The 26,676-nt window shown below is 35.9% G+C and overlaps 1 protein-coding gene across 2 annotated transcripts; it reads left to right on the top strand.

Annotated features, from left to right (window-relative positions):
* Positions 1–205: 205 nt before the first annotated feature.
* Med (Smad/Smad4 homolog Medea) lies at positions 206–26,508 on the top strand. 2 transcript variants are annotated; one of them, XM_089640316.1, is made up of 12 exons: positions 206–519; positions 697–950; positions 1,541–1,715; positions 2,044–2,259; positions 4,321–4,614; positions 14,059–14,175; positions 15,019–15,249; positions 15,594–15,745; positions 16,815–16,906; positions 19,274–19,442; positions 20,561–20,684; positions 21,052–26,508. In XM_089640316.1, exons 1-12 carry the CDS (start codon positions 462–464, stop codon positions 21,267–21,269), a joined length of 2,100 nt encoding a protein of 699 aa, XP_089496442.1. In that variant the 5' UTR covers positions 206–461; the 3' UTR covers positions 21,270–26,508. The 2 variants fall into 2 exon arrangements, with proteins under 2 accessions (XP_089496442.1, XP_089496443.1); XM_089640317.1 differs by lacking the exon at positions 4,321–4,614.
* The last annotated feature ends 168 nt before the right edge of the window (positions 26,509–26,676 follow it).

The raw sequence follows: 26,676 nt of genomic DNA, 5'->3' as shown, positions 1-26,676 counted from the left end.
TCCTCACATTTTTCCAAATTTTGAGGTAGCCTAATCGGCGACCAGTCGCCTTTTAGATTTTTACGTCGCCGATTCTCGTTCTGAGTAACCTAAATGGCGATAAATCGCCTTCGTTGGCAACACTGTGTTCGAGTACGTATTGTCTATGACTGCGATTGTATTTCTGTGTTCTCTCTGCCTACTTTATGTACATTGTTTATGCTCTTTGCCATTTTCCTTGAGAGCGTTGTTTCTGTTCTTAAATATATATTTATTTTAAGTTTAAATCCAATATCTGCTCACCGTTGCTTTTATATGAATAGATTACATAAAAACTTAAGTTATAAACTAAATTTCCGGCCTCTGATTGGTCTTTTCGGGATTTTTTGATAAAAAATGCCACCGCAAATAAATGATTGATATTTTGTGCATAATACTTCAAGAGCTGAACAACGACAGCAGGGATAGATTGGGAGAGTAGAATGGTAGGATTATCCGGCGGGGGCCACCTCTTCGCGTCAGGAGTACCCCCACAAGAAGGTATTTATCATTTTAACCTTCCCGCACGGGCAAATTTAATTCGATCTGTCACTTACGAATACGGATCTCTTTGTTAGACGTTTGACGAGAAATACTTCGCAATGTGCAATATTACATACAATTTTTGTTAGTATGGACAGTTTTAGATAGTTTAAAATGTGCTTTATTATGATGTAGTTCGCGAGATGACGGCTATGACGAATAATGCTCCCACGTCAGCTGACGCCTGCCTCAGCATCGTCCACTCGCTGATGTGCCACCGCCAAGGCGGGGAGAGCGAGGGTTTCGCCAAGAGAGCAATCGAGTCGCTGGTGAAGAAGTTGAAGGAGAAGCGGGATGAACTGGACTCGCTGATCACGGCCATAACCACCAATGGAGCTCACCCCAGCAAATGTGTCACCATCCAGAGGACTTTAGATGGGCGGCTTCAGGTGGGTGTCATTGGTTACTCGGTCTTTCTGGAATTACAGCCTCAAAATATTGAAGTTTAGCATTTTACCTAACCCTATTTGAAATTAGACTGAATGTCGTAGAAATGAGATCTGAGGTGTACATGGTAAAACCGTATATGATTGTGTGAGAAGTGTGAAGATGCGTACAGAATGCAAGGCTGATGTAAGCGTAGTGAGTAAAATTAAGAAACGTACGCTCAGATGGTTTGGGAATGACATGGTATGGTCAAGTGAACCAGATAATTGAGTCGGGCCATGTCAAGAGTCAGAATAATAGAAGAGTAATGAGGTAAGAAGTGTGTGCCAAGACTGAGTTGTTTGGCAGTCCGTCCTCTCTGCTTACACCTGCGTAGAAACGGCGTGATGGCTAGTGAGTTTTTTTGGATTCTATTATCTATAAATTTATAATGTGTGCCTAATACAACGTAAGAAAATTTTGAAAGGAAATTCTTTCTATGACTTAGGCCAGTGTAGGCAAACACATATAAGATTGGTGACTATGTGTGCCTTCCAGTTGCATTGCAAGAGATGTTAGTGTATGTATTAAAGTGTAACATGTGCCGTTTCAGGTTGCGGGGAGAAAGGGTTTTCCGCACGTGATCTATGCCCGGATATGGCGCTGGCCAGATTTGCACAAAAACGAGCTGAAGCACGTCAAGTATTGCCAGTTTGCGTTCGACCTCAAGTGCGACAGTGTGTGCGTCAACCCCTACCACTACGAGAGGGTTGTCTCTCCTGGTATTGGTGAGACCTATATACTACATTTAACAACACACAACGCCCGTGAGGTGATTTTTCATGAAAACAACGCTATATAAATTAGCCAAATATTATTATTATCCATTCACACTTAAATATACAACATTATTTGTGTGTTTATTTTATTTTTGACAATTTAAAAAAATTACTCTATTGTAAAAGTCAATAATGCTGAATGCCATTGCCACATTGGCAACACCGTCACACCGGATGTTAACGTTCTGTCTTATACTAGGAACACTAACACAAGATTCACTGTGGTAGTATATAATCTCCTAACTAAATGACTTAATAACGCACCTTCTTCTTCCAGACCTATCAGGCCTCACGCTGCAGTCGGGCCCCAGCCGCCTGGTGAAGGACGAGTACAGTGCGGGGGCGGTAGGTCCGGGCAGTGTGGGGGCCGGCGGCGGGGGCAGCATGGACGTGGATACGGCGGAGCAGATGGTGGTGCAGCAGACCATCCAGCACCACGCCGCCTCGCCACTGCACCATCACCAGGGATACCTTCACCTACAGCAGGGGCAGGGTAAATAAATACTAAATATGTTATTACAGTAGACAGTGGAGCATCCAGGATTTTGTCTTGGGGGATAAAAGATTTAAAAAATTTTAACTAAATAAATTTCATAATAAACATAAAACAAAGGTTTTACAGATGTTCTAACGCTTGTGACAAGTCAATTAAAAAAAGTTTGTATACTTAATTGGGACCTGAATATTTCGCTTTTCTTTTAATACCGAACAAGAGTCCGAACTGCTCAACCCCTCATCAGGCATCAGAATTTAAGTGCATTTCCGCTTTGCAATAAAATCAAAATAAATGGAATATTTCTGTATGTATCCGAAATCTAAAATGCTCGACTTTTTTCTACAAACTATAAATATAAAATGCCTGTATTATATATGAACTTTTCGGAAGAAATTCTCTACATGATAATGAAAACCCTATCAAAATCGGTAGTTTAGAAGAACTCACAAACAGTCTGGGGTAGAGACTTTATTTTACACTATTTAGAGATAAACCTATTTACTTTCGAAATATTCAAATTTTTAATGCAAACATGAAAAAGTTTTTAAAATCTCACCTCACATTTGTACTAACTGTAAACATTATTGTCGCCTCACTTTTTTTGTGGTTTCATAAATAATAACAAATAAATTCACAAAGTTTCATAATTTTTTCTAAATTTGCTGTCGGAACCTTTGGTTTCATAGAGTTGTATGTTTTAATTCTTCTGTGGTTAACTTCTAGATTTGAATATAAAGCGTGGTATTTTCTTTTTCTAATACCATTTAGATCGTATTGCTCACAAGGGAGACACAATGATTTCTACGAGACCTATGAGAGCTTTCTATGAGAGCTGTTCCTAAAAGAGAACCAAATAGCCTGAGGGGTTACGGGTGGGTTGAGGAATTTTATTTTTCGATTTAATGTCCGGGTTAAATCTTCCCCACAGGAAATACTAAATTTATTACTATTCATTCCGTCGATATTGCCATTAACATTAGATGAAAAAATATAAATTAAAAAAAGGATTCTGCTTTTAAATAACTTGTCCCCTGACACAGATATTTTTCAACTGATTAAAAAATGAAAAAATCGTGTTATTACTTAATTAAATATAAAATGTCATACTTGACTTTTTCAAATAATTAGTATAAAGAAAAAAATGAAACTCGTATTTAATTGTGCATAGGGTATTTTCACAATACGATATAGAATATGGATGTGTGTCACACACATTGTGTGACGCCACCAAAACCCTCCGCACAAATATATCTTTATGGCGGCAAAAGTAATCATTATAAAACGTTTACTTGTCCACATAAAAATGCCATCATTTTCGTAATTTTTCTCGACAATTCAAATTCTGGTGGTTATTCAAAATTAATTTTTTGAATTTCTTTAAGTTTTATTTCTATTACAGCAGTGTTGTCTTCCATTGTGGATACTATACTCAACTATGTAAAACCTCCAAGAGAGTGAGTTTTTGAGAGGAGACAGTGTGATAAAGAATTGAGATTATTTTAATTAAAAAATTCCCATCTTTTTAAATTGTATTCATATTATGTATTAGAAAAAATCAAACTATGTTAAAAAAATTACATATGTTATAAATAAAAATGTAAATGTTTGTTTGTTCAAAATCTTAAATCTCCGAAAGTTTGTCACCGATGGCTCTGAAATCGACACAACGTAGCTTTGGAATACGTATTTCTTTTTATATACCTACATGATAGAGATGTCACCTGTGACAGGTAAAAACTTGATTTTTTTTCAAAAATAGCGCCATCTGTTGGACGTAAAAGCAATATGCGCTATTGTTTCTCTATTGCACAGACAGACTAAACCACAGCAATGCGTGGCGGGATACACCTAGTTATTATTAATAGGAGGATTCCTACAAACACCGCCATACGAAGTATGTACATACATACTCCTTTATCCATATTATTTTACAGATACAACCTCTTCTAAAGGTTAACAGGTAACAAGGAATTATGTTTTATTATTTTTGAAGACATTTTATAGTTTTTATTTTTATTTCTTTATAATTTACTATTATTTACCATTATTAACGATTAGGCATGCTGCGCCCCATGGAGCCGGCCACACCTCCCTCCGCCCCCCTGTCCTCCGCCTCCTTCCCTCCCTCCCCGCGGCCCCCACAACCGCAGCACCCCCCGCACCAGTCCCCCCACCAGCCCCACCAGTCCCCCCACCAGCCCCACCAGTCCCCCCACTTGCCCCATCAGTCCCCACACCCGCCCCACCAGTCCCCTCACCAAGGCCAGGGGCAGGTGCCCCCGCCCATGCTGGTACCCAAGCAGGAGGCCCCCGAGGGACGCGCCACCTGGCTGCCCACCAGGATACAGCATCGTGAGATTATTATTATTATTTTTTATTATTTAATCTTTTTTCAGTTTTTTATTTTTTATTTTTAATCAGTATTTTTAAACTTTTGTTCTTTTTAACAAAGTCATCCGATTAACATTAACTCAACCTAATGTAACCCATCTGTCTTAAATATGTATATACCTATATTACCTTCGCCTGTATTATTTATGTCCAACTAATAGTAACCACTAACCCCACACAACCCAACCCTACCCCAGGTGTTAGGGATATGTTATTTTGTATTAGTAACTAGATCAAACCTGTGAAAAATGACTGGATAATCTGAAATATAAATTGATAATCTTCTTGACAAATCAGTTCCATTTTTAAAAATGGCTCAATTAAAATAATTTGCTGTTAAAATGTTATATTGTATAGATAGGTACTTAAGTGCTTGTCTGAATATTCCACATTTGAGTTCATCGAACCAAATTTTGTTATCAAATATACTAATTTCGGTTGTGTGTGTCTGTCTGTAACTCAGTGGTTCAATGAACTCTTGAACTCTGATTTGCTTTGAATTTAAGTGTCGTTTTCAAAATTACAACTTTTTCTAATAAAGTGATAAACTTTATTACCTTTATTACAATATTTTAACAGAATGTTATTTTAAATGTCGTTTTCGAAGTTGGAATAAAAAAGTTGAGAGAATATTATCTCTTAACATATATCCATAAAGGTCAACAAACTCTGATAGTTTTTTTATATGTAATTAAGCATAGAATTAATAAATCGTCATTTAAAAACAATTAAAACCGTGAGACACTTAAACGCTCTGTGATTGGTCGGCGGGTTCTGACGGCATTTAAACCGCTACCTAAACAATGATCAGTGGCCTTCCAATTACCACCTACATTTTTTACTCCAAATAAACTCAGGAATAAACTTTTTGAGCACCATACTAGGCACATGCCCGTGTTGTGGTGGTCGATTGTCGAGTACATCCTTATACACCCAATATGTGGGTTTAATTGGTAATTTTTTAATTTCATTCTTTAAGGGACAGAAAAAAATTAAATTCTTAAGCATTAAAACTTGTTAGGTGGGAACCTTATAAGTAGAGATGGCAAAATTTAGCATTAATTTTCAGATTTTTTAGCATTAATAATTGGAAATTTAGCGTTTTATAGCATTTTGAGGCATAATTTAGCGTTTTGTAGCAAAATAGAAAAAAATGTATTTCCTGAATTTTTTTAGCGCATATTTTAATTATTTTTGGTAAAATATATCTTTAACCTTCATTTGCAAGTATTTTCATGTGAAAGATTATAAATAATTAATTATGGGTCAATCCGCACCAAATCATCCAGGCCATGTCACCCACCATCTCAGATTTTGATGAAACTTTAAATTTTTAATCCTTCCATATAGATAAGAAAATATACCAAATTTTACCTTCCTACCTCAACTCGTTTTTTTTTTATGGGCAGTTGAAGTTTGGGCAAAATAAGCGTTTTTACATATTCCGAGCACTCCGGAAGAGCTTGTACCTTCAATGAAAAAAAATTGTATCTTTGTCATTTATAGTGCAAATGCAATGAAAATTTTCAATATTATCAAGAAAACTATGCTGATTGCAGAAAAAAATAAATAAACCCTTTACATTTATCTACTTGACTTTAAAAAATTACCAAAAGTAATTTTTGGGACGGAAAAGGTACTTTACAAAAAAGCAATATCTCGGGAAGGTACAGTGTTAATGAAGTAATTTTTTTTTTATTCATATCTACAAATAGCATAGAATCACATACAAAAATAAAATTCATGGCATTTTACTTGCTTCAATAAATAAAATCCATTTTAAACTTTTTTCAAACTTTTTGTAATTTTTTTTTTATTCTTATCTACAATAAACATAGTACAACCTAAAAAAATAAAACTCCTGGTATTTTGTGTGCTTCACAGTGTAGAAACGTTTTTAAAATAAGAAATCTTTATCATACAGAATTGTTCTAGGTTTTTTTAAATCTAGATACAAAAATAAATAAAATCCATTTTAAACTTTTTTCAAACTTTTTGTTTTTTTTTTTATATCTATTTTTAGTTTGTAATTGGGCAAGTTATAGTTTAGGTATATAGCTAGTAATATAGGTTGAATGAATGGACTAATATCAAAGAAACAGTCCTAGAGACAAGTCACTACATGGAAATGATGTATCTGCAACAAGAACAAGACAGAACATGAAAATTACTATCTGCCTCATCACTAAGTTTGCAGGATACTACATGCTTTGTTTCCTCTGACATGCTTAGTTCTGAGTCAGCTTCAAAGCAGTGATCATCTATATAAATACAGTAGTTGTTTCATGTTATGGTGTACGTTGTTAAAATGTCTCTAATCGAAACAAGTTTAGTTAAATGTAGTGTGGGACAACATAATGGTACTGAATGTCACAAAAAAAGTTATACTAAGTCAGAGAAATTAACGAGTGTGGATTTGTTAAGTGAATTTGAAAAAAAGCTTATTCAACAAAGAAGTTTTGTATCTACAGACTTGGTTTTCAACATTTGTGAGCACCACAGAATATTTAACTTAAATAAATATGAAACATTTCAAAAAGCTTGTTTTGACCCGTTCCAAAGCCACAAAAGGAAAATTACAAAAACTTTAAGAACAGTATCCTTGGAATTTTCAGAGAACATTAATACCATTCTAAAAGTAACTAATAAAGCAATCCCTGGACAAAAAATTTGTAATGCATGCAGAGCAAAAATTAGTAAGAGCCAAAACCTTAACAATGAAATTGAAGAGCTTAACACTTTTCAAGAAGACATAAGTGAAGTTGAAAATGTTTTAAACAAAGAAATTTTTTTACAAGAAATCAACACTTCTTTAACTGACATTGGAGAATCTCCATTTAAACTACATGCAATACCACCCCACAGTAAGTCTAGTTACGCTAAACGGAAGTTAGATTCTGCTTGTTCAACCTTAAAGAAAAAAGTAAGTAAAGTTTTAGAAAAAGAATTTTCCCCAGTAAAATGTGATGCAAAAATACCAAGATGTATTCAAGAAAAAGCTAATGACATGGACAGGCTTGTTGAGTTGGTTAAAAAAAAATTGGAAACACAAGTTACACGCCGTGAGAGAATTCAGCTTCTAACTCTCGCTCCAACTTCGTGGAGTAGAAAAAAGGTTGCTGAAGAATTCAGTGTTGGTGAATACTCAGTTCGTAAAGCACGAGAGCTACTAAATGAAAATGGTATCATTGCTTTACCTGATCCAAAAAAAGGAAAACCATTAGACCAAGGAACAGTTACTTTGGTTAAAAATTTCTACCAAAACGATGAATTTTCTCGTGTTATGCCAGGGAAAAAAGATAAAGTTAGCATAACCAAAAATGTTTATGAACAAAAAAGACTATTGCTTTGTAACCTGAATGAACTTTATGCTACCTTCAAGTTTGAATACCCTGCTTCAAAAATTGGGATTTCGAAATTTTGTTGGTTGCGTCCCAAATGGTGTGTGCCAGTAGGTTCTCCAGGCTCTCATTCTGTCTGCGTTTGTGCAATTCATCAAAATGTAGTGTTGCTTCTTAATGCTTGTGACGGTGAAGAGACTGTATGCTTCGACATTGCGATAAGTGTTCAACATCTAGTGAAAATCTTAAGAAACATTTGTTAGAAAAATTTGAAGAATGGGACCAAGAAGATGAAATTACATACAGTGCATGGGTAACTACTGATAGAACACAGCAGGTTTCAGTTACAGTTCCCTTTCATGAATATGTAGAACATCTTGTGAAGAGTCTTGTAAAACTTCTTCCTCATTCTTTTATAACAAAGTCTCAATCAAAATATCTCAAAGAGTCCCTAAAAGCACAGCTTCAGATAAATGAAGCTGTTGTGTTATTAGACTTCAGTGAAAACTTCTCCTATGTTATCCAGAATGAAGTCCAGGGTTACCACTGGACGCAAGACAGTTGTTCACTCCACCCAGTGGTAATTTACACTTGTGAAGAGCCTGGCAAAGATCTCACAGTGTCAAGCTTGTGTGTAATTTCAGATGACTTGGAACATGATGTAAGTTTCGTTTACGAAACTCAAAAAATTGTTGCTCAATTTTTAAATCAAAAATTTCCCCAAATTCAAAGTGTTCATTATTTTACTGATGGTTGCGCAGCGCAATATAAAAACTGCAAAAACTTTTTAAATCTGTGTCACCATCAAAAAGACTTCAACTTGAAAGCATGTTGGTCGTTTTTTGCTACGAGTCATGGGAAATCTCCCTGTGATGGAATAGGTGGAACAGTAAAACGTCTTCTAACTAGAGAAAGTTTGCAACTTGGCCCTGGCAACACTATCACAACTGTAGACAAAACTTTTAAGTTTTGTCAGTCGAGAGTAGAAAATATATATTTTTACTTGCTGAGAAAAGAAAGCTTATTCACTTGCAGGCAACAATTACAGCAGCGTTTTTCACAAGCTAAAACAATACCAGGCACTCGAGGTTTCCACTGCTTTGTTCCTCTGTCTGAAAATGAAGTTGGCACAAAAAGGATAAGTTCAGATTCAGATTATGCTTTGATTTTTAACTTCAGTGGGGAACGAAATCGCTCTGAGCAACTAAGTATGGTACAAATTTGTACAAACTCTTATGTAGCTTGCGTATATGACAACCATTGGTTTTTTGGACTTGTGGTTTCCAAAGATGAAGACGAGTGTGATGTATCAATCAAGTTTATGCATCCTTTTGGCCCAGCTCCATCCTTTTACTGGCCACATCAAAAAGAAGATATTTGTTTTGTTCCACTACAAAATATTTTTAATATCGTTGACCCTCCCACAACAAAAGGTTCAGGAAGAGCTTACTACTTTCTTGAAAAAGACGTTCATCATGCTGATCAAAAGTTCAACCATCTTATGGGTCAGATCAAGAATAAAAGTAAAAAATGAACTTGAACATTTATTTGTAAACAATATTATTGTAATGTACTTTCATTTAACCTAATCCTACATTGCCTGTTTTATTTTTATTGTATTTGTTTTTTAAAGAGTTAACTTTGTATTGAAAAGAGTTAAAAAGTTGATCTTGTTATAAAATATTGCTATGGTGTATGCATTCAGGGTAAGGAACAAGGTACATTATTTTGTTGGTGCCTTAAGCTTACATTGCAAGCTTACCAGCATGTTGTAAAGGACCGAATAAGTTTGACTTTTTTTATTTGCAAATACAGTATCTAGATTTTAAAAAACTTGGAACAATTCTGTATGATTAAGATTTCTCATTTTAAAAACGTTTCTACACTGTGAAGCACACAAAATACCAGGAGTTTTATTTTTTTAGGTTGTACTATGTTTATTGTAGATAAGAATAAAAAAAAAATTACAAAAAGTTTGAAAAAAGTTTAAAATGGATTTTATTTATTGAAGCAAGTAAAATGCCATGAATTTTATTTTTGTATGTGATTCTATGCTATTTGTAGATATGAATAAAAAAAAAATTACTTCATTAACACTGTACCTTCCCGAGATATTGCTTTTTTGTAAAGTACCTTTTCCGTCCCAAAAATTACTTAAAAAATTACTTTTGGTAATTTTTTAAAGTCAAGTAGATAAATGTAAAGGGTTTATTTATTTTTTTCTGCAATCAGCATAGTTTTCTTGATAATATTGAAAATTTTCATTGCATTTGCACTATAAATGACAAAGATACAATTTTTTTTCATTGAAGGTACAAGCTCTTCCGGAGTGCTCGGAATATGTAAAAACGCTTATTTTGCCCAAACTTCAACTGCCCATAAAAAAAAAACCAGTTGAGGTAGGAAGGTAAAATTTGGTATATTTTCTTATCTATATGGAAGGATTAAAAATTTAAAGTTTCATCAAAATCTGAGATGGTGGGTGACAAATCCAAAATTTTCTGGATGATTTGGTGCGGATTGACCCTAATTTGAATATTAAATTAATAAGGAAGGAAACTCTAAGTACGGGTCGAACACAAACACAACAAATGCAGATTGCGATTAACATCAATAGGCGTAATTTATTTCGCACAATTTGTGTAATGTCAAAAAGCAATTTTAGCCTACAAAAATATTAAATATTTACAAATAAAATAGTAAAAAAATTATAAAAAATCGTAGGAAAGGCTTCCAAAAATGAAATAAAGAAGATAAATTCTCACATATTATTTTAATACCCGGTATTTTCGGGAAATTCGCACCTATTTCGCTAAATAGAATAATTTAGCTGAAATACGGCCAAAATCACGTTTTTCGCGTTAATTCGCGAAATAGAAATCACTGGAAACACTTTCAAATGCCTTGAAACGCAAAGAAAACTCATAAATGCCCTATTTTCGAACCATAAATATTTTTTCGCGTTTTTAGTTAAAACGAAATTTTGCCATCTCTACTTATAAGAGGCTTCACTGTAGGTACATATTGAAATTTGGTGATATTTCACCTTAATAATAATAATAATAATTGGGCAATTTATATAGCGCCGTTTTTGTTAAAAATCACCTCAAGGGCGCTGGAATTAAGTCTGTACATATGATAAACTTGATAAGTAGCAGTGATACCACCCAATGGTAGTGTATTTGTTGGGTGTTTTAATATTTTCTATGGTGTCGTCCATCTAACAACCCAACCTAACCCCACGTTTCATTGAATGTTACTTTTCCTTAAGTTCAGGTGTTAATCATTATATGTTAATACAACATTTATGAAAAAATCACAAGTTCATGAACACTACAAAAGATAAAATAATAAACTGTTCACAAATTCAGTAAAGACTGAAAGCGGTAAAAGAAACATAGACCATAAGGGTGTACACACATACAATCTCCTTCCCGATAGCTTGACAACAGTAAATATAATGAATATATTTAACACGTTGAACGCCATGTAGATTACCGGTGACCTCATAACGAATATCGTCATTTTTCTCCCACAGCGCCATGACGGTCACCGTTGACGGCAGTTGATTTTCTTGGAAAATTTTGGTCAAAAAAAAAGGAATACATTTTGATGGTCACCGATGCCACCGATGAGTATTTTTTTTTTCATATTTAAAATGGTAATGTTTCTTCATTTCCACAATGGCGTTCAACGTGTTAAAAAAAAACTGTATGCTCTTAAGATCAGTAAGCGAAATTAAAAGGTAATTTTTAAAGTTAGGTGGTAAACAATATTTGTTTTTTTTTTTAATGCTTATTTTTAAGTTAAGATAGTGAAATCGAAAGTGTATACATATTTCTTTTAACTTTAAAAAAATATTAAAAATGCTTTTTTGGGCATGGCCTATACAGATTATAGTTGTGGTGTCACACTATGGTATAATCTTCCTCTCCCTACGACAGGAGAGTGGGTCCGATCAATTAGGGATATGCCGTCGCCACGCGCAAATTACGAAGAAATGACATTCCGTGCTAGAAGGATGTGTCATGTCCTAACTGAGGAATGGGAGAGCACGGAATAATAATATTTATTTCACAATAGATTGTTACATATTAATACTTAATATTTTTTAAATTATGTTATTATGTTGACAAAAGGGTCACTGCTCACCTGTACATTCCAGATTTTTCCCGGAATGCAGCTGATTTTCTGCAGTGCCTCTAAAATACGTAATAAATTATTAAAATAAAATTAGAATTAAATTAAATAACCAGAAATAAAATTCTAATTCTAATTAAATACTGTAATCACAAACACAAGTAGGTATCCCTTTCATTACCAATTATTATGTGCTTGGTTGACTGCATTCAGCAACCATTCATTGCAGAGCTTCTTGAAGCACTGCAACGATGTCGATATTCGAAAGAGAGTATTTCATTCCAAAGTTTTGATGTTGAATAAGTGTAACTACCCCCAAATACAGCAGTTTTATTTTGGGGAGAACAAGTAAATGGTCTCTTTGGCATGTACTGTGTATATGAGACTAACGGATTGGCAGGAACCTTGAACTCCTCAAACTGTACATTTAACATATTCCATGTAACTTACTTATACATAATACTTGGCTGATTTATATAGCGCTGTTTTTGTGTAAAATCACCTCAAGGGTGCTGCTGTTCAACATACATATTTAGTATCCTGTGCTGATGGAGGTTAGAGTCATGGTCGCGTCTCAGGACATTACAGCATTATCCGACACAAAGAGAATACACTGTGTCTCCATAGTCCAATATTGAGAGAATAAGACTTTAATAATAATCTCACGTAATAAACAAAGCTTGGAATAGCACCACCGTGACCTCTTTTTAACATGTTCCTCATAACCCAATTTACCGTCCACCATTATTCCAAGGTTGCGCGAATATCATTTCTCTGTAAAGGATCTGTCACTGAAGTGATAGAATTGACTGTGGCATTCCCAATAAGGAAGTTGAGTCGTTTTTTTTTTATTTTTTTTTATCAATGTTCGCATTCAAACTTAAATACTGGTATTTTTTTTTTTTTTTTAAAGTTTGTTTTCATAATTAAATTAATTCTCAAAGTTTAAATTTTATTAAGCCCGCCAAAACGAGCGGAATCCGAGCGGTAAGAGGCGGGGTGTGGTGTGACGTCATTCGAACTGTGAAAACCACGTCGCATAAGCATTTTGTATGGAAAAATTTGTAATTCTTCAACAAGGAATTCCAGTAATTTTTTTACCAATGTTAACCGTCTATTAGAATTGATGTTATTAAAAAAAAAGAAAATTGATTAAGATTTCATAGTTAAATTAATATTTTAAGTTAGAATATTTGCTTTTCCCGCCCGGTACGGTATTGCCTCGCTATTTGTTGACTTGCCCCGCGCGAATTCAGGACCACCGCGCAGAAAAGTAAAGACCAAAAGTAAAATAACGGTTTACAGCCCAGTTCACTGTGAGACTTTTCTAGGCGGCCGGCGGCCTGAAGTGTATCACATGCTATGTGACATGTATAATAATAAAAACTTCTAAGTTATGCAATAAACAACATATTATTATAAAGCACTATACGAATATGTATCTTTAGAAATCCATTTCATATAATAATAACAACAAATACGTACATATATTTGACAAACCCAAATAAACCTTTGGCCTATACACCTCTCTCATCTAAACCGACCATCTCTCATGTAATAGAAAGAGATGCACCATAGGTGATCCGTTGTACGTACAAGTCACGACACATGTGACGTCAGAATTCTTTCGACCAATCGTGGAGCGTATACAGTCTATTGCTATTGAATGCTTTTTCAAGAACGTTTAACTAATTCTAAGAATAATAATATAGAAATATATTTATATATTTAGAATCGATATTTTTTGATCTACATGAACATATTTTTTATAAGTCGAAATATTTTTTACTCAACTTCCTTATTGTGGTATGTTGTAAGGCTGAAGGTAGGGAAGGGAAGGAGAAGGAGGAAGGTTGAGAAGTAATATTGTAATGACTAGTTTATTGAAAATTAACAGTCATGAGGGTCTTATTGACTGTTCCAGCGGGCATCAATCAGCATGGCCTGGGCATGTCCGGGGCGCTCATGGATTCGGGCTCCAACTCTGGTTTCTTCCAGCCCGACCACTCCTCTTCCGACGGGCAGATCTCCCAACCTTTGGGTTAGTATTGCCATCTTTATAGCTAGACCACAGGCAATAGTAGCATGTCTTTATAGCTAGACCACAAGCAATAGTAGCATGTCTCTATAGCTAGACCACAAGCAATAGTAACATGTCTCTATAGCTAGACCACAAGCAATAGTAGCATGTCTCTATAGCTAGACCACAAGCAATAGTAGCATGTCTCTATAGCTAGACCACAAGCAATAGTAACATGTCTCTATAGCTAGACCACAAGCAATAGTAGCATGTCTCTATAGCTAGACCACAAGCAATAGTAGCATGTCTCTATAGCTAGACCACAAGCAATAGTAGCATGTCTCTATAGCTAGACCACAAGCAATAGTAGCATGTCTCTTGCTATGCACAGAAAGTGTGAGATTTATTATCTGTCTTTTGTCTTTGGTCCAACTATAACAATGTGAATTTAGTCAAAGATGAGCTCTCTTGGTGTCTTTGGAGATTATGGGTTAGATTCCCATCCAAGTGAACTAATTTGCGTGTTTTGGCACATCTGTCTATTGTGATGTTGATTTTCAAGCCTTTTTGATCATATTCCGAGCTGCACACCAAATTTCACTATTTAGTCATCGATTCATAATTTACCTAAGCATTGATATTTTGTTGAAACGCAGTTTATTGGATAAATTTAATATTTATTACTTTTACATTTTCCTGTATATTATATGAATGTAGATATATAGACGAAATACGAATGTGAAAGAAGCAAGGAGTGTGTGCCGGTCTATCCTCTCTGCTTACCCCTGCCTGGAAACGCTGTGATGGTTGTTAGCTAGTTTTGTTTTTATTCTATATCTGATCTTTGTTTGATGATGATTCCAGGCGCCTCCAGCACGTCGCCCGTGTCCCCTCGCCACCTGCCCCCCAACGGCTACGTGGCCGCTGCCCCTCCCTCGGCCCCCGCGCCCCCCTCAGCGCCCCCCTCGGTCCCCCCTGTCCCCTCGGTCCCCCTCCCCAGCACCCCCCACGCCACCTGGACGGGCTCGTCCACGCTGACATACACGCAGAGCGCACCCCCCTCGCAGGAGAACAGGCAGCACCATCATTCCTACTGTGAGTTTATTCATATTTATTTGATGCAAGGCGATGAGTTGAGATAGTCCTGTTGGAGAAGTCGAGTTTCCCTCTACCAGCCTCCCGATTTCCGATCCGGCCCGCCACGCAGTCGGTGGGCAGATGCATCCGCCGGCAAGACGTATGCAAACCTCACCCCATGAACCCGGTCACCCCTCTTCTGCTAAGTCACCAAACCACTTGGGGTGATCAGCAGTGTTAGTCATACAATAAATGATTACCGGAGGCGGCGAAAAAAAAAAGGATTTTTAATTTTTGTTCTGTTTTGTCCGGTTTCCTAACAAAATACATGCAAACGTGACATTTTTCTTGTTCATGCCCAGGGCCCCACGGGGGCGTGCAGGGCGAGGGGGGTGCCGGGGGCCTACTATCGGCGCAGCCCGCCCCCGAATACTGGTGCTCCGTGGCCTACTTCGAGCTGGATACGCAGGTGGGCGAGACTTTCAAGGTTCCGTCCAGCCGGCCCAATGTCACGGTGAGAATGACTTCAGTCTATTACAAAATAATTTTTTTTTTTTTCATCATTCATGGCTTTTGGTTTCAAAGGTGTCCTAGGCCATCATTTCAAATTATGGAGAAAGGAATAAATAAGTTTTCATTACATTTTTTCACTAGAAAATATAAAAAAAAGGAGATATGAAAACTACGCGGACCAATGTTAGTGATGCACCGTTGTGCGTAGATACAATTTGCAGTAGCATTGGTAAATGATGTTGGTGACACTTTTTTGCATGCGGTTTCATACTAATGCTGGTTCATGGTGCATCTCACTTATTTCTTTTGTCTATTCGGGTTTCCGGACACTGTATATGTTAGGTTTAAACATTTCTCACATTTGTCCTTGTCTCACTAGGAATATTTTGTAAGGAGAAAGGATAAAATACAAATATTTTATTTTAACAATCGATACATTTTTCGATAATAATAATTGGATGATGGTCTATTTAAAAAAAACAAATTGCATTAACTCCACACTATGTCATCTGTGGAGATGCTGTGTGGAGGGTCTTTTAAATGATATGAAGTAATGGTAAGGAAAAAGGTATGTGGGGTAGAAAGGTATCTGGGGGTAAGTGTCTCCCACTGCGGTGCTAGGCGATGGGTTGAGAGAGTCCGGCTGGAAAGATCAAAGAGTCTCTCTCAACCAGCCTCTACCGATCTGGCCCAACACTCAGCCGGTGGGCAGATGAATTCTCCGTTCCCGGTGGTTCAGGTTCGTTCCAGGACAGCGGTACCCATAACTCTAATGTTATGTATTATGTAAAGGTGTTTTAAATGATATGAAGTAATGGTAAAGAAAAAGGTATGTGGGGTAGAAAGGTATCTGGGGGTAAGTGTCTCCCACTGCGGTGCTAGGCGATGGGTTGAGAGAGTCCGGCTGGAAAGATCAAAGAGTCTCTCTCAACCAGCCTCTACCGATCTGGCCCAACACTCAGCCGGTGGGCAGATGAATTCTCCGTTCAGGTTCGTTCCAGGACAGCGGTACCCATAACTCTAATGTTATGTATTATGTAAAGGTGTTTTAAATGAATTAATATGTCCAGGTGGACGGCTACGTTGACCCCTCTGGAGGAAACAGGTTCTGCCTAGGAGCTTTGAGCAACGTCCACAGAACAGAGCAGAGCGAGAGAGCGAGGTAAGCACTTCTCAATCTTGAATTGGAGACTTGTTATAGTTTCTGTGGGAAGATTGTATTGTATAAATGATTAAAAGAACTCGAGTCTGTAAGAATGAATTTATTTAGATAAATAAATACATGTATGTGGATGATGGAAAGGATAAGTGAATAATTTAGCAGTATGGTGCTTTAGCCATTTATCCTTTCCAGCATCTGTATTATGTTATTTTAACCCCTCAGGTTAATTAGCATATTCTGTCAGAGGGTCGACGAATTTCTGCTTTGCAATAAAATACATATGAATGGAATATTTCTAAATGGATCCGAAAACTAAAAACTGTACTTGAAAAGTAATGAAATACACTTTCAATTTTTATTATAATATAATTTATGAAATATTAAAATTTTGAATGCAAACATAAATAAGTTTTAAAAATGGTTCATATCAGTTTTTTTTTGTAACTAAAATTACTGATGAATGAAAAAATAAATAAAAACACACACATTTTTTTAGACAAATATATTACAGTAGAACCTCGTTAACTCAAAATTCACGGAATATCAAATTTCGAATTAACAAATTCCCACTATCCCCGAAATTTTAAGAAAAAAAAATGTATAAAATCAAGTTCGTCGGCTGCCCCTTCAAATTCAGGTAGTAAATTCGTAATATTTTGACTTATTCCCGTGTAATTTTTCGAGGCCAAATTCTGTCGCGGCCTACTCTTTAAACTCAGATATTCGAAGTAAATGTGTAAAAATACAATGTCTTTGCCTGAATCCAAATTTTGCGGCTGATTTCTGTTGCAGCCGATCCTTTAAACTCAGATATTCTAAGTAACTTTGTAAAAATACGATATAATTACTCGTTAATTGAAATTTTTCAGCCAATTTCCGTTGCTGTTGGCCCTTTCGCCTCTAATTACGTCGCGGCTGGCCCTTTAAATTCAGATATTCAAAATGAATTCATATAAATACAATATATTTACACAGAAATCGAAATTTCGCGCCCGATTTCCGGCTGACCTTTTTAAAATCTGATATTTGCTGTAAATTCGTAAAAATACGACATATTATAACAGGGAATTTTTTCCGCCCTCAAACTCGGATATTTGAAATAAATTCGAAAAAATCTTATGAAGTAGATTGAATGCTGTTGAAATGAGGTCCCTGAGGCGTATGTGTGGTAAAACCATGTATAATCGTGTGAGGAATGTGGAGATCCGCAAAGAGTGCAAGGGTGATGTAAGCGTAATGAGTAAGATCAAGAAAGGGACGCTTAGATGGTTTGGGCATGTAGAGCGAATGAGCGAAGAAAGGAGTGTAAGGAGAATATACAATGCAAATGTAAATGGTAGCAGAAGTTGGGGACGCCCGAGGAAGACATGGCACGACCAAGTGAATCAGATACTTGAGTCGGGCCATGTCAAGAGTCAGAACAATAGAAGAGTATGTATGAGACGATGTATGAATGGGAATGAGGCAAGGAGTGTGTGCCAAGACCGAGTTGTTTGGCGGTCTCTCTGCCTACCCCTGCGGGGAAACAGCGTGATGGTTAGTTAGTTCGAAAAAATATGACTTTCCAGTGTAAATCGATCAGATTTTTCGAGATTTAGAAAGTAATAAAACTAATTAGTACTACGTAAAAATACATTTTTCGGAGATTCAGATTTTCGAAATTTTATGATTTATTTTCCGAATTACAAAATAAAAAAATTTCTTGTGTGGACAAAAATAAATTTCGAATTACGAATTAACAAATTTCGAATTTCGAAAACCATTTTGTATTATAAAAAATTTCTGGGGATATTTTTCTGATAAAAATTTCGAATTATCTGGGTTCAAATTAACGGGGTTCTATTTGTGGATAACTTCTAGATTTGATTATAAAGCTTAGGACGGGTTGTTTCGGAGAACTTGAACAATTCTTCAAATTTCAAAGTTAATTTTCAAGTTCTGTGAAAGATATTTTTAAGTTCTGTTTTTATTTCAGTTCTGTCAAGCAACTAGCCTATAATGATATAATAACAGAATTTGAATAGGACTTTCACAGAAACCGCAAATGAACGTTGAAATTTGATGAATTGTTCAAATTCTCCGAGATTTTTCAAATTTAGATTTCTCAAATTAGAAGTAAGGGAGAAACAAATATTTCTATGAAACCATATACATGAGCTGTTCTCAAAAGCGAACAAATTAGCCTTAGGGGTAACGATGTATATTTTTTTGTAAAGCAGTTAGTAGAACACTGAAGGGAAGCTGTTGCCCGGAACGGCATTGGGAAGCTAATGAGAATATTTACATTTTAACTTGAGGTTGGTAAGGGGTGTAACAGCTTCTACCAGGAGATGTTTGTTTGTTTGTCTTGTGAACCTATGTCTGCAGGCTCCACATCGGCAAGGGAGTGCAACTGGATGTGCGGGGCGAGGGGGACGTGTGGCTGCGCTGCCTGTCAGACCACTCGGTGTTTGTGCAAAGCTACTATCTAGACCGCGAGGCTGGGCGCGCTCCCGGCGACGCAGTGCACAAGATATACCCCAGTGCTTGCATTAAGGTAGGCCACTGATGCAATGTGTATTCCTCCACACAGCATCCCCAAGAAGACATAGGTCCTTTGTAGGGGAGCCCACCACTTGTCCAACGGTGTTATATAATAGAAACAAATAACCTCATTTCCTTCTACAGCGCACACGTCAAGACATAGGCCCTGAGGGAAATTATTTTCCTGAGAGCCTCCTGTGTGGAGTTAACCTTTGGAACGCCAAGCCAATTGTGTGCTGATAGTAACTTTTCGCATGGCCTGCCGTGCGCCAGATGATTTTATTTTCGTAACAACTTGTTTTTTGCAAAATGATGTTTTTGTAATTTGTACCCTCTTACCTGATAATGTATTTATGTGCTTATAAAAATTGTATATATCTAGTAGTTTTCACAGAATAGTTACTTATATTCAGAAAAATTATATAAATAATAAATGTATAAATATAATAAGAAAAATATATAAATGTTATTAAAAAATAAATGATGAAATTCTAGTTTTAAATGTATATTAAAAAACAACACAGATATACAAGATTTATATTTTACAAGATATCAATGAATAAAACGTGAGAAACAATGGAACTGAGACACAATAGAAGCTTCGAGAAAGTTCCTACGCATGAGTTTTATACAAAACTAAAGGGAAGAACTCTTATCGGGTTTATTATTTTGTTTCTAATCGAATATGATTTATTTTAGTATGCTAGGATCATTTTTTAGCAGGCGCAGATACAATCCCACATAGTATATCCCACAAAAAGAAAATATGGTTTTACTTTGCCGATAGGCCGGCGTTCTACAGATACAGAGTCTGATGGTAAAGTCTGCGCATAAGCTGTTAAATGTAAAAAAAGTATGCTTATTATTTATTACTAGTTTCAACTAAATTAAAGATGAGGGAAAACATTAGGCCTTGTTGCAGCCCGCCTGATTTTCGAGCCAATGAGAAGGTTGAGAGAATGCGATTTCCCCGATAATGATAACTCCGATAATGGTTAAAATTACCCTGCGAGTTGCGTTCACAAGAAAAATTAAAAAATTTCATGACATCAAATAATGTTTAATGTTTTAACAGTTTATGTTGCTTCATACAATAAAATAGTAAGGAAATCGTATGTATAAATGTTGCAGGTGTTTGACCTACGTCAGTGCCACCGACAGATGCAATCGCAGGCCGCCACGGCTCAGGTGGCGGCCGCCGCTCAGGCCGCAGCAGTGGCTGGCCATATAACCCCGCAGCTGCCCAATACCAAGTGTAAGCCAACCTGTTACCGACCACTTCTCAACTACACTACTAATGTAGTCCGCTGTGACATACATAATAGAATCATGGCAGATGGGCCTTGAACTGTCACCAACATCAACAGCGTCCCGACTTTGTTTCTAGCTATACACCAAACTTTCATTGCGTAGCCACTTGACAATCCATGAGGTCCTAGCTTGGCGATAGTTATTATCATTGGGTTCCCACCGGCTTCTTGGGTTCATTTTCTCTCCTCATTTCATCTTAGTGTGGTGGTAGTAAGAGTTTTTCAAATATTGTCGGGTTATTAATAGCCCATGAATGTTTGTCTTTCATTTTAAAATGAAATAAAATCAGAATGTTCATAATACATTTGCAGGTCTGTCAGCTGCGGCTGGCATCGGCGTGGACGACCTCCGGCGCCTCTGCATCGTGCGGCTGTCCTTTGTGAAGGGCTGGGGCCCCGACTATCCGCGCCAATCTATCAAGGAGACCCCGTGCTGGGTGGAGGTGCACCTGCACCGCGCCTTGCAGCTATTGGACGAGGTTCTCCACACAATGCCCATCGACGGCCCCGGCGCGCGCCAGATAGAGTAGGAACTGTTCGGCTTCTTTTGAGACACCACGCGCACCCGGCCGCGCGGGCCCGGCTAGCCACGTGCCGGCCTCGCGGGCCCGGCTAGCCGCGCGCCCGCCACGCGTCTCTCAGGGGCCGGGCTACTACAACACGGGCACCATTCATCAACTAACTCCAGTATGCCAATATCTAAAGGAGCTGATTCATTTCAATAACTCTGGTATTAGTGGGTTTTTCTACTGGGACTACTGAAATTTATCAGCATTAAAAGATACTCAATAAAGTGTAAGAGACAAAAGGGTATCACATTCCTGGACTGAATTAAAATGAAGGAAATGTGATTGGTAACTTATTGGCATACTCGGTTGTTGGAGGCAGGTAGATACTGTCAGAAGTTGATATTTTAAACAAAATGTGCAGGTTTTGTTTTCCATTCCAACGCAGAGCATTGATTGCTCCTACAATTTAGTTCCGTCTCTTCCCCGCATATCACATATCCGAGTGGGTGGGTGGTGCGGAGAGCGGCGGGAGCTGGGAGCTGACGGACAGCTGCCTCACCGGTGCCCCGTGGTATATCCCACTGGAAGACAGTGCTCATTTGACTTTATAATTGATTTCCCTCGGCCGCAAGTTCCGAGTTACTGAAGTGAAGATTGACTTGCAGCGTTGACCTAAAACTATTTGTGAATTTCGTGTTTGTGGAATAGTGCATTCTATAAATAATATTCATTTCTTTGTAAAAGGAATAAGAGTGTTGGCAATTTGTAAAATTTATATAAAAAGTTTTGGCAATTGATGTTCGTCAAGGAGTGCTAAGGAATGCAAAATTATGTGTTGTGAGTGGAATTAGTCGGTTTAGATCATGTCAACATTTTAGGCAGATTGGAGTATAAAATTTCATTAGTTACACCGACTATTTTTGTCTCTTTATAAATTTATCCCATATTATTGTGTGGAAATTATAAAAATGATTGGTATAAAGTTTAACTCTCTATCAGTCACGTCATATACCATCTATTTTGTACAGTTGTATTTTGCGTGTTACAGTTGCGAGCCTTTTATTATTTTTGATTGAAAATTTAAAATTACAGGATCGTTTGTTGATTGTTGATGCACGCTAAAGAAATTAGTGTTATTCGCCGGTCAGCTGATAAATCCTTTGAAATTCTATCACCATTCTGGTACAAATATAATGAAAGGTATTTTTGTATTTGGCAAACCGCCACCTGCTCGGGAGTGTTTGAAATCAATTTACAGTGGGATTACAAAAGAAGCCACACAATTCATCTAGGATAGGATCTAGCTGTAGGGTTTGAATAAGTCTAAGAATAGCGGTAATGCGACCATCTCCCTGTCCTGTCACCTAATTATATATTTTAACTATTGATTTAATTCCGCCATCGTGAGACGCCTCATTGGTGGTGTCTCACCCCGGGTGCAGCCTTTAACTTTAAGAAATTCTGTTATTCTAGATGTAATCAAAAGTGATATGAATAAATTAATGTTTGCTTTCTACGAAGCTATTCGCTTTGTTCTCTGCAAGTGGAATATTTAAGATAGTATTGTTTTATGTTGATCATATTACATATTATCATTGCATGTTTTAAATAGATTTCAAATCATTTCAAAGTTCAATTGATTATAATATAATTTCACTTCATCAGTTATGACTAGAGTACTTGCTACATTATAATAAATTAATTAATTATGTTGGTATTCATACTTTAAAAGCGTTTATTATAGTTGTCATAAAAAAATTTAATTTCTTTCTCAAGCTAGTTACAAACATCTTCTTCATAACTCATAACCAAACATTAATTTAGGTGGATAGAGTATTGAACAAATAACCAGAATCAACTAATCATAACTGAATTATAATACGTAATAATAGATGATTAAAAAAATTGCAGATTCCCTAATTTATGCAAGTCTATGGACCTTGGTTATTATTTCTTCTACTCTATTCAAATGCCATATTACTACGGTAGAACCCTGTTAATTTGAACCCCGATAATTCGAAAAAACGCGTAATTCGAAATTTTCGCCAAAAAAATATCCCCGGAAATTTATTTTTGTCCGTGCACAAATCTGTATGTGTAATTCGAAAAAATTTGATTTTTGCGAACATGTCGTAAATCTGAATCTAAAAGACGGCCATGGCGTTATTGTCAATGTATTTTTACGTGGTTATACATCGTCCTGATTGGTATTATTTTTTTGTAAATCTTAATCGATTTACACTGGAATGTCGTATTTTTTCCAATTTATTTCAAATATCCGAGTTTGAAGGGCCGAGAAAATTATTTTTTACTTGGAAATATGTTGTAGTTTTACGAATTTACGCCAAATATCTGATATTAAAGGGTCGGCCGCGACGAAACGCGGCTGCGAATTTTCGATTTATGCGTAAATATATGCATTTTTTACGAATTTATTTCGAATATCTAAATTTTAAGGGGCCCGCCGTGACGTAAATCGGATGCAAAATTTCAATTTACGCGGAAATATATCATATTTTTACGAATTTACATCAAATATCTGATTTTAAAGGGTCGGCCGCGACCGAAATCGTCTGTTTACGCAGAAATACATATATCGCATTTTTACTAATTTAAATTTAGATATTCGAAATAAAGTGCCGGCCGCGACAGAAATCTTGATTTACGCGTAAATATTTAGAATATTTGAATTTCAAATGGTCGCGGCGGCGACGGAAATCGGCCGCGAAATCTCTATTTACGCGTAAATATATCTATTTTTAAGAATTTATTTCGAATATATGAATTACAAAGGGTCCACCGCGACGGATGGAAAATCGATTTTCAGCGTCTTTTTTTTTCATAAAATTTCGAATTACGTGGGAATTTGTTACTTCGAAATTTGATTTTTGATGTCCCGTGGATTTCGAATTAACGAGGTTATACTGTATGTAGAGTCTGTTGGCTCGACAATTTCAATAATGGTATAAATGTTACCGGTCGTAACACTTTAAACATCTTCTCTGACGTTGATCTCAATTTGTCATAATAACTACTATTGTTAGCAAACTAGAAGATATGTTTATTGCTTTTCCCTAAACTAATAATAGCACTCAAAGAAGGCGCTGTGAGTGCCAGCCCTCTACCGTTGAACTATAAATGTATTTCCAAAGAAGCGAACAGTCAATGTATTATTATTTACTTTTTACCTAAAATAGCGCTGAAAACCTCTACCCTATTTTCCTTCCCTGTGCGTTGTGTGAATGTGTTGTACCGTTGAGTGTTTGTCCATACTAAAATTGGTGCATTTTTTTTACTATTAATTAAGCGTAATTTAAAATACAATAAAACTCCATATTTTACTAAAAAACAATATTATTTGACACATAAATTTGTCAGCATTGCAAACTTCACCTGGTTTTGAATAATAATGTTTAACATCCAATGACATTATAAAAAAATATAAGACATGTTATATTCATACTAATCCAATAAAAAATGTGGCACCACTCATGAATAGGACGGCCACTCAAATAATATGTGTTGTCTCGGTAACCTCTATTAATTCGTCTAAGCTTACAACATGACTTACGTTTCTTAGTACATATTATGGTTGTTTATTTTTAAGGTGTTCAGCCAATATTTCTGACTGTGTTGCGGTGTCCATCATCAGAAAAATTGGCTCAAAAAGAAGTAGGTCGCACATCACGGCTTAGCACTGCAAAAACCAACAATTATGTTGTCTTTTCATTTTTTTTTATTTGTATTAAAAAGAAAGGCCATACACTAATTTAAATTTGGACAATGTTAATCTAGAATTTATGATTTAAATGTGGTTTTATTCATATTTAAGGGTTAAATAAAAATTATTCAAACTGCTTCTACACAGATGGCGCTAATTTAATTATTTTAGGAACAAACACTTTTTGCAAGATATGATTCAAAATATTAAGATGAATTCTTTGTTTGCGACTGTACGAAAGGTGTATGAATACGAATAAATAGTTTTGTCCGTATAAAAACTCAATTCTTTCATGAAAGGCATACAAATACAATATTGGATTGAATCAACTATACAATATTGTTTTTGTATGTCTTTCTCGAAAGAATTATTCATATTCATATGTACAGGCCTAAAAATACTTGCAAAAAGTGTTTTTTCCTAAAGTAATTAAATTATGTTGCACCATCGATGACGAACAAGCAACATGATAATTTTTAAATCCTGACAAAATCTATAAGTACATATTGTGTATGTATTTGACTTTGCACCAGATTGTTTCCTAGTTTTTATTATATTTTCTAAAATGAATCTATTAAAACATTAAATTGATAATGATTCATGTTCCTTGATAAGAATGGGAAAATCCAATCTTAGTTGCATAATATTATGTAAAATACGTTGTACGTGACATATTTTTGTACATAGTATTTAATGATTGCTCTGTAGTACCTATTATATAATATTATATTTTTGAAATTGCTAAAACTTTTATCTATTGGAAAAAAAATCACTTGCATGGTTGGCCTGTAAATGCAAGATGTCTTTTATTTAAGTTAACACATTTTAATGTTTCAAAGATGTTTATGATCTTTATGTTGGGTATTTTATAACATTGTTGTGATAGATTCTCAGATATTGGAGATCCGTGTTTATATTTTCTTTAGAGCCTGCCTTTACCTAAGATTAAATCATTTTACTTGTGGACTTTGTCATTTATTATTGTTTAAATTACGTTGATTACTTTACAAGTTTACGAGAATGATAATTATATGTTTTTGAGCATCACCTTTTAAGGCGTTTATATTTTATAGGGCTTACGCCACATTTGTGGAGGTCGGTATATTGCTCTAAATCTCTGCAAACTGTTGAAAGAAATTATAAAATAATTTATGGCAATATTAATGACAACTTTCTGTTTGGCAATAATCCGTAGTTGAAAGGTCATAATTTATTTGTAGATTTTTAGCAATGTACTTGTCCGCATAAATTGGGCATTATACGCACACGTAGTAACATAAAGTTAGAAAGTAGATATTTTAGTTGAGCCTTTCTATAATGTAATGTTCTTATCTCTGTGCGAGGGATTTACTTCTTTGTGAAGATTAAGGTTACAAGGATACACGTAGTTTGAATACAATTACTTGTTTATTGAGTTTTAACATTACAACAGTATACAGGTGTATCGGCACGTACCCGACAAACTTTAACTAGCTATTCCTTAGCACATTTTGAGTAAAAAATGTTATGGGCACTTTGCTGTCCGGTAACATTTTTTTTTAATAAAAAATTTACTATTCATATTTTCACCACATGTCACCACTGTTTTATCCTTTGTCAAAGTTTGAAAACCCACCTGGCAATATTTTATTCGAGTTTCATTGAATAATATACGTACGTACCTACATTAACGCCCTTTTACGATCACAACGAAAGGGCATTGCACCA

The sequence above is a fragment of the Hesperophylax consimilis genome, chromosome 15 (assembly GCF_061612785.1).
Source record: "Hesperophylax consimilis isolate HC1 chromosome 15, BYU_Hcon_1.0, whole genome shotgun sequence".
NCBI classification, from domain to species: Eukaryota; Metazoa; Arthropoda; class Insecta; order Trichoptera; family Limnephilidae; genus Hesperophylax; species Hesperophylax consimilis.
This window is presented reverse-complemented; position numbering and strand designations above follow the sequence as displayed.

Excerpts from the sequence above, each read along its gene's own strand:
- Med (XM_089640316.1), top strand. The coding sequence starts at position 462 with ATGGTAGGATTATCCGGCGGGGGCCACCTCTTCGCGTCAGGAGTACCC. Across the intron at positions 15,250-15,593 it reads GCAGCACCATCATTCCTACT|GGCCCCACGGGGGCGTGCAG; the intron begins GTGAGTTTATTC and ends GTTCATGCCCAG. Across the intron at positions 19,443-20,560 it reads ACCCCAGTGCTTGCATTAAG|GTGTTTGACCTACGTCAGTG; the intron begins GTAGGCCACTGA and ends TAAATGTTGCAG.